The sequence below is a fragment of the Cebus imitator genome, unplaced genomic scaffold (assembly GCF_001604975.1).
Source record: "Cebus imitator isolate Cc_AM_T3 unplaced genomic scaffold, Cebus_imitator-1.0 Scaffold251, whole genome shotgun sequence".
Lineage (NCBI taxonomy): Eukaryota > Metazoa > Chordata > Mammalia > Primates > Cebidae > Cebus > Cebus imitator.
Window position 1 is genome coordinate 1,048,396 of NW_016107566.1, and position 8,417 is coordinate 1,056,812.

The window sequence follows — 8,417 nt, forward strand, 5'->3', positions numbered from 1 at the left end:
TTTTGAAATGGAGTCTCACTCTGTCACCCAGGCTGGAGTGCAGTGGCAGTCTCGGCTCACTGAAACCTCTGTCCCCCAGGTTCAAGTGATTTTCCTCCCTCAGCCTCCCAAGTAGCTGGGATTACAAGTGCCTGTCACCATGCCCAACTAATTTTGTATTTTTAGCAGAGACGGGGTTTCACTATCTTGGCCAGGCTGGTCCTGAACTTCCGACCTCCTGATCCACCTGCCTCTGCCTCCCAAAGTTCTGGGATTACAGTCGTGAGCCACCAAACCGGGCCGGGATCGGAGTTTTTAAAGATAATTTAGCAGCTAGGGGCTCGGGAAGTGGGAAGTGCTGATTTGTCAGGTTGGAGATGGAATCGTAGAAGAGTCAAAGAGGGGTTTTCTTGCTGTCTTCTGTTCCTGGGTGGGATCACAGAACTGGTTGAGCCAGGTTACTGTCTGGGTGGTGTCAACTGATTCACTGAGTGCAGGGTCTGCAAAACATCTCAAGCACTGATCTTTGGTTTTACAATCGTATTGTTATCCCGAAGAGCAATTTGGGGAGGTTCAGACTCTTGCAGCCAGGGGCTGCACGGCCCCTAACCTTAATTCCTCATTTGTAGCTAATTTGTTAGTCCTACAAAGGCAGACTGGTCCTCAGGCAAGAAGGGGTCTATTTGGAAAAGAGCTATTATCGATATTGTTTCAGAGTCAAACCATAAACTCAATTCCTTCCCAAGGTTAGTTTAACCGATGCCTAGGAATGAACAAGGACAGCTTAAATGTTAAAAGCAAGATGGAGTCGATTAGGTCTGATCTCTTTCACTGCTATAATTTTCTCAGTTATAATTTTTGCAAAGGCAGTTTCACTTTCTCTCTTTTATTTTCTTTTTTTTGGTAAAGAGTATTTCCACAGGGAATTAGAGGGCTGTGGACACCTTACCAGATATTTAGAAAATTAAGAGGTAAATTTTAGCTCAGCCTTGGTTTATGCCTTTAGTGTAGAAGCCAGAAATTCTTCAAGCTGGTAAAAGGAGCTGTGTTTTGTGCTGGAAATTTTTCCTCTCTGGTGCTCTCACACTCTCTGCTGTCTCTTCTGATTCTCCTTTCCTGGCATGATCCCTAACATTTTGAAACCTTCTCTGAATTAATTCACTTCACCAGGTCTTTCAAATGGCCAGACATGAATACCAACAGACATTTCTTTTAAATTATAGGGAAAACCTCTAGTCTTTGTCCCTGCCCCATAGCAAATATATTTTAGTTTCAAATCTGTAAACCTTTAGTCCTGAAGAAAACACTCTGAACCATAAACAAAGTTTTTAATTAAAATTATAATTACCACCCTTAGGCATATTAATAGCATGTAGGGGAGGAAAAACTTTTCTTCTACCCTCCTAGAGTATGTGCCTAGGGTCTATAAATTAAGGTGACAAAAGACAGATTAACAGGAGAATAAGGTGCACACATTTTTTGGATACTATTGTAGCAGGAGTGGCTGCCGAAACAAAGCTCTTGAACACCAAACAGGGAAGGAAAGGTTTTATTATTATTATTATGGCCAGGAGCCAGGCGATGATTTGTCTAAACCCAGCTCGTCCAACAAAGAAAGCTTCTGCTTTTATATAGGCTGACACTCTAGATACTACACGTGAAAGAATCTTAGGTTTACAGCCTTAGAAATCACATATGAAAGGGTTTCTACAGTTTTAGGAATCACATGTGAAAAGGTTCTGGTCTCCGGATGGAGGAGTGGGGTGGGGGTTTGATCTTGTATAAGGGAAAACAGTGTCTTCTGGAGAGTTTCCCCAATACCAAGCCTGCCATCTACAGGAAGGTGATTCAGGAGGCGCCAGTTGGCCAGCCTTTTCTTCTATTGAAATGCAGTGTGGAAGTCAAGGGGGGAAGTGATCCCAGATGCCTGGGTCTCCTTTTTCACTATTTTAAAATTTTACATTATCAAGGGCTTCACAACCTCCTCTCTGGGTTTTATATACCATTTTAACAAAGGACAATATATTGTGGAGAACTGCCTAGACGAAAGAGGGGTTTGGAATCCTGGGGCAATAAATTGTAGGAAACATATGGTAGATAAGGCTTGTTTAGTAAGATCATTTTGCAAGCTCATCTCATTGCAGTCTTCAGTGTTTATGAGACTTCTCTTCCTGGCTCGGGAGAGAGAGGCACCTTACAAATGGAAATTTTCTTTACAAAAGGGAAATTTGTGCCCGGCTTTTAGGCAGATGGGGAAGAGCAGGAAGCTCCTCTTCTGCCTGTTCTTTCTCTATAGCTTTTAGCTCAAAATAATGCTTATATCAAAGTGACATATTCTGGTATGACACAGTCCAACCTCTTCAAGTACAATAGTTGGGAAAACATATTCAATTTTAATAAGAATAATAAAAGGTAAATATATATTTAAATATACAGGCTACAGGCACAAGCAGACATAGCTATATAAAGTATTTATCCTCTTACTCACCACTGCTTTGAAACCCAGTGAGCATACCTCTTTGTAACAACATGCCTTCTTCTAATTTGTTTTGTTTGCATGGTGAACATGTGAGGTTTTTATTGATTTACAAAACAAACAACTGTACTCCTACAGCAATAAGGGTTGGCTTATTGATCATTTTGAGGTCACTAACATTGATTTCTACCTATATTTATAACACAATGCTTATGGTGAAAGAGCCAGTGATTGATGTGCACCTACAGGTTATTATATATTTTTCTGTTTTGATTTTCTGTCTGACAGCAGCAGCGTGCAGGGTCAAAGACAGCTGGCCCCCCATGTCAGTGGTCTAGGATGGCCAGTGAAGGCACCAACATCCCAAGTCCTGTGGTACGCCAGATTGACAAGCAGTTTCTGATTTGCAGTATATGCCTGGAACGGTACAAGAATCCCAAGGTTCTTCCCTGTCTGCACACTTTCTGCGAGAGGTAAGCCTCCTTTGTGCTTGGGGAAGGGAGTTTCACAGGCTGACCTCTTACAACCTACTGCAGGATTCTTTACCAGAATTCTACAGTTACCTTTGAGAGAAAACTAATCTCTTGTGCTTCTGATAAATATTGAAAAACAGCCGGGCGCGGTGGCTCAAGCCTGTAATCCCAGCACTTTGGGAGGCCGAGGCGGGTGGATCACGAGGTCAAGAGATCGAGACCATCCTGGTCAACATGGTGAAACCCCGTCTCTACTAAAAATACAAAAAATTAGCTGGGCATGGTGGCGCGTGCCTGTAATCCCAGCTACTCAGGAGGCTGAGGCAGGAGAATTGCCTGAACCCAGGAGGCGGAGGTTGCGGTGAGCCAAGATCGCGCCATTGCACTCCAGCCTGGGTAACATGAGTAAAACTCCGTCTCAAAAAAAAAAAAAAAAAGAAAAACAGAATCATGAGTTGCCGATAATTTACTTTATTTCAAACCATTATAAGTGGGAGAAAGCAATCCAGTAACTACTGATTCATTTCCACAAGAGATGGAGCATTAAATAAGAATGTTAAGTTGAAAAATCTTTTAAAATTTTCCTTTGTTCTTTTTGAAACAATTTTTGCCCATAGCAGATCCCTACAGAGGGTTTTGAGAGCCAATTAAAAAAAATAGATCATTTCCTCCCATATAGCAAATCAAGTAAATCATCTACATATGTGAGTGGTTAGTTCAAAGAGTATAGCTTCTTTTCCAAAGATTCTTCAGACACATACTAATGTCACATTTGAACATTATGATATTTTAAAGAAAATATATATATATTAAATAAATTACCTGACTATGTAATCTGTTATATGTAAAAACAGACTTCCTTATTTATCTTCTTGATAGGGTATTTGTTTTTGGAGAGGGATATTAATCAGTTATCAAAACACACTTTTATCCCATTGTTTAATTTGCCATATAAGCAATTAAGCATAAGTTTGTTAGTAATTAGTTTATCTTCTTTATAAGTATTTCCCTAGTAAAGTTATATGTCTTTCTTAAAAGTAAATATGGTCATTGTGTTTTATAGCATTTTGTTAAATACACTTTTATCGTTATTTAATGCACATACTTAAAATGCTTTACTTCCTATTATAGAACTGGAAATCAGTATTTTAAATGGCTTCAAATCTATGCTGATTACACAAATCTCTGATTTAACATGTCTGTATTATTTGATTGACCATTTTTTGAGTTGTTTTACTTTGCAAAGGTTAAATTGCAAAAGAATAACCATATCCTTTGTGGTGGTGATGGATGGAAAGAGAAGGTAGATTTATTACTAGTAGTTGTGGTTTTTTTTGTTTGTTTTGGGTTGTTGTGGGGTTGTGTGTGTGTGTATGTGTGTGTGTGTGTGCGTGTGCGCACGCGTGCTTGTGTGTGTGGGTTTTAGTTTGTTTCAGTGGTGGTATATCGGGCACTATTTATTTTATTCATTTTATACTTTGGCTTAAGTGCTTTGTCATTTATATTACAAAATCATTAGAATGTGATTCCTCCATCCTCTTAATGGGTACACTTAAAACATGAATATCAGCTAATCGTCCATGTATTCCTGGGCACACAGGGAAAGATATTACCTGATGTGCACCAGTTGGCATAGCTTGGCAGACACGCTCTATAGAAGTGCACTCAGAGCCACTCAGTCTGAGCTTGGCAGAATTGCCCCATGTCCCAATATTTAGTGCCCAGACTATCTATTGTTTGGGTCCTGTTTCCTTGCTCTGACAGGTGAGAAGTGACACTTAAGGCTGCCTTGGGTCTGCCCCTGCTATCTTCTTTGGGGGTCTAGCCCAACCCACTTCTGCTCTCCACCCAATAGCTAGTGGTGAGATTTGTGAGATCCTACTACAGCAAGTTCTTACAGAATGCTCTGTGTTAAACTAGATGATTTCCTTTTCTTTTATTTTTAATTTTATTATTTATTTATTTATTTTGAGACGAGATCTCACTCTGTCACCCAGTCTGGAGTACAGTGGCACAATCACGGTTCACTGCAGCCTCAATTTCCCACTCTCCAGAGATCTTCCTACCCCAACCTCTCAGTTAGTTGGGACCACAGGTGCATACCACCTGGAGACAGGGTTTCTCCATGTTGCCCAGGCTGGTCTCAAACTCCTGAGCTCAAGCAATCTACCTGCCTCGGCCTCCCAATGTGTTGGGCTTTCAGGCATGAGCCACTGCTCCCAGCTGACAGGATTTCTGTTTGAAGGTGCTGGCAACTTTCCTTAAAATGGGGAAAATTTTTTTTTTATGCAGAGATAAAACTTTACAGGCTGTCTCACTGTCAAGAGAGTGAGCTCCAGGATCCAGTGTTCAGCCTCTGCTGAACATTCACACTGGCTACTTGGTGAGAACCACACAGTCACTCTCTTATTCCACATCTTCCAAAACAGCATCAAGGGACATGAAGGAGATCACAGCCACATGCAGCTTCTGGCCCCATGGAATTACAGCCGAGTGGAGGAGCCAGTCGCTAATCCCCTAATTGCTCAGACTAATGTAAAATTAAACCAGTGACAAATGCTGTATATCAGAAGTAGACAGGAAAAAATATAATAGAGGAATTTGCCCTAATCAGGGAAGGCTTCCTTGCAGAAGTGATGATTAAGCACAAACCCCAATGATGAGTAAAAATTAAGCAAATGGGAGCAAGCAGAATTTCAGGTATGTGCAAAGGTGCTATAGTGGGAGGTTGCTATAGTGAATGAGCGGGTTGTTAATACTGGGGAAGGACTTAAATAAGCCCACTGTGGCTGATATGCAGCAAATGGGGAAGAGACAGAAAATACGTAGGTGCTAGGTCAGATGAGGTGTGTAATCCATATTGCCATATTTGGATTTTTGTCTTTGTTGTAAGAGCAGTGGAAGTGGAAACCACGGCAGGGTTTTCATCTCAGATGGTACGGGAGGGAGATTTAAATGGCTAGTTTTGAGTTTTGAGAAGGTCACTCTGGTTGCAATGTGGAGAAATGTTAGAGAGTACAAGACTGGTAATATAGCAGTGGATGAAGAGAACTGGAGAGGCTAGAAAGATATGCAGGCATTGACAGCCTTTGGTGATGGGTTGGATATGGAAAATGAAAAACAGTAAGGGAGTTACTGTTTTAAGAATGACTCCTAGTTTCTGGTTTGTTTAAATAAATGGATGGAGGTGCTATTCATCAAGAATGGGAGAGGATACAGTTGGGGGGCAGATCATGGGTTTGGTTTTGTTCATGTTGAGTTTGAAGACCTGTAAGACATCCAAGAAAAGATGTCAAGAAGTCAGTTAATGGGGCTCAAAGCAGATGTCTTTGGGAAGAAATATAAATTTGGGAGCCTTATGCTTGTAGCCACACACGCGATATGAATACGATATCCCAGAAAGAGAAGAAGTCTCATGATGAATGAAACCTTGATTAACTCAAAACTGTACTAACTCAGAAAAAATAGAGCAGACAGGAGAACCATGTGAGTGTGGTGTCATGAAGTCAAGGGAAGAGAATTTTTTTCAATAAAAAGGAGGGTGAGCAGAGCAATAATCAAGCTTACAGATGCTGCCCAGAAGTCTAGTAAGATGGAATCGAAATACATCTGCTGGATTCAGATGTCATTAATGACCTTAGCAAAAGCTATTTCATTCCTGGTATTGGTTCAGAACTAGCTACCTCTGTGACATAGAGAAGATCAATGAACGTCTTACACCTGCCAAATAAGGAGAATGGGACTCGGTTGGTGTGTTTTGAATTCTGCTTGGCTAGATACTGGAAAAAAATAGTATCATATAATTATTGAGAGTTTAGATTATGGTGCAAAACTGCCTGCATTTGAATTCATGCTCTGCCCCTGACCAGCTAAGTATCTTGGACCAGTACCCTGGCCTGTCTCTGTGTTTCATCGTGTGTTTCAAGGAATCATAACAGTAGTTACCTCATAGGCTCATTGGAAGTACTTTGAATTCAGTGGGTAGCATATGTGTGAGTCATTATTAGTGACACACTTCTTTAACTAAATGAGTTAAGTTGATACCTGTTGAGTAGAGACAGAGAAGTGATGGTGTGGCTCTGACTCTGGGTGTCCCATCCTTGCTTCAAGCAAACATTTCCACTTTGGTGTGTTTTTATCTGATTATGATTTTGTACATTAGAAGAATTTCATTGCTAACAAAAATGTTTGATGTGTTTCTTCCAATTGTCAAAGTCTACATTTGTGAGCCCACTGCTAGATAATCTGGGCCAGTGCTTCTCAAACTCTAACATGTATGCAAATCACACGGCGAGCTGACTCAGCAGGTGTCAGATTGGGTCTACAATTCTGCATTTCTACCAAATTCAACTCAGGGAGGCTGACCCTACTTGTCCATGGACCACACTTTGTGTGCCAAGGCTCTAGAAAACACTACAAAGGTCTGATTCGTGTGAGGACAGCTTACCTGTTAGCTTCTGAATATTGTTTTCCTAGTAAAGGAGACTGTGGTGGGAGTTTCTGAGAAATACTTCACTGAGAACATGCATGATATCTGCGAGAAGTGGGGGTTCAGCACTGTGCTAAGTGTCCTCCACCTCTGCTTCTGCAACAGGTGCCTGCAGAACTACATTCCCGCCCACAGTTTAACCCTCTCCTGCCCAGTGTGCCGCCAGACCTCCATCCTGCCCGAGAAAGGGGTGGCTGCGCTCCAGAACAATTTCTTCATCACAAACCTGATGGACGTGCTGCAGCGAACTCCAGGCAGCAACGTTGAGGAGTCTTCCATCCTGGAGACAGTCACCGCTGTGGCTGCAGGAAAGCCTCTCTCTTGCCCAAATCACGATGGGAATGTAAGTGGCATGGATGGCAGATACTGCCCGGGAGCATAACTATTGTGGCCGTGGGGAGGCATTGGGCACTCAGAGGTTACACATTAAAACAGAACTCCATCTGGAAAACTGAGTATTAAAAAAGATTTTTACCAGCTCTCAGACTACTTTACCTGCTCACGTTCTTTGACCAGAACTCTTTAAATACCAAAATCAATCTCCACTGTGACTGCTTCACACATATTGTTGGTATCTCCAGGAGAGCAAACCAGTAGCTATTTACAAGCTGGGCATACTTTGACCTACATAAACATCTGTATAATAAATTATGGATACAGATTTAACAATGGATAAGTTAAATTGGCAAGGTGAGAATGATTATTAAAATGTTAGAGTTCTTTATTTTTCTTGGGAGGGAAATTTTCTCATGCTACATTAGATCTTATTCCTTATTAATAGATAGAATTTGAAGCTATGTGAATCCCTGACCATAGATTATAGATTATGAATTCCAAACATGTTTCCTGCTACTAGTGAGTACAATAACTGTTAGGCGCTCAGGAGGCCCTGTGTGTGCCATCAAGTAACTGATGACAACAGCTATGTACCCTGAAGAAGCGGCAATGTGTAGTGGCTAAGGACATTGGCTGTGGAGTCAGGCTGCCTGATTCAAATCCT

The 8,417-nt window shown here is 41.3% G+C and overlaps 1 protein-coding gene across 8 annotated transcripts in view; it reads left to right on the forward strand.

Annotated features, from left to right (window-relative positions):
• The window catches only part of TRIM2 (tripartite motif containing 2), a 141,323-nt gene that overhangs the window by 75,071 nt on the left and 57,835 nt on the right, over nucleotides 1-8,417 (forward strand). For 4 of the 8 annotated variants that reach the window (XM_017498772.2, XM_017498774.2, XM_017498777.2 and 1 more), the window contains exons 2-3: nucleotides 2,744-2,928; nucleotides 7,523-7,760. In XM_017498772.2, the coding sequence (XP_017354261.1) occupies nucleotides 2,744-2,928; nucleotides 7,523-7,760 (423 nt within the window). The remainder of the gene's footprint in view (nucleotides 1-2,743; nucleotides 2,929-7,522; nucleotides 7,761-8,417) is intronic. The other 4 variants (XM_017498773.2, XM_037727962.1, XM_017498778.2 and 1 more) reach the window with 1 other exon arrangement.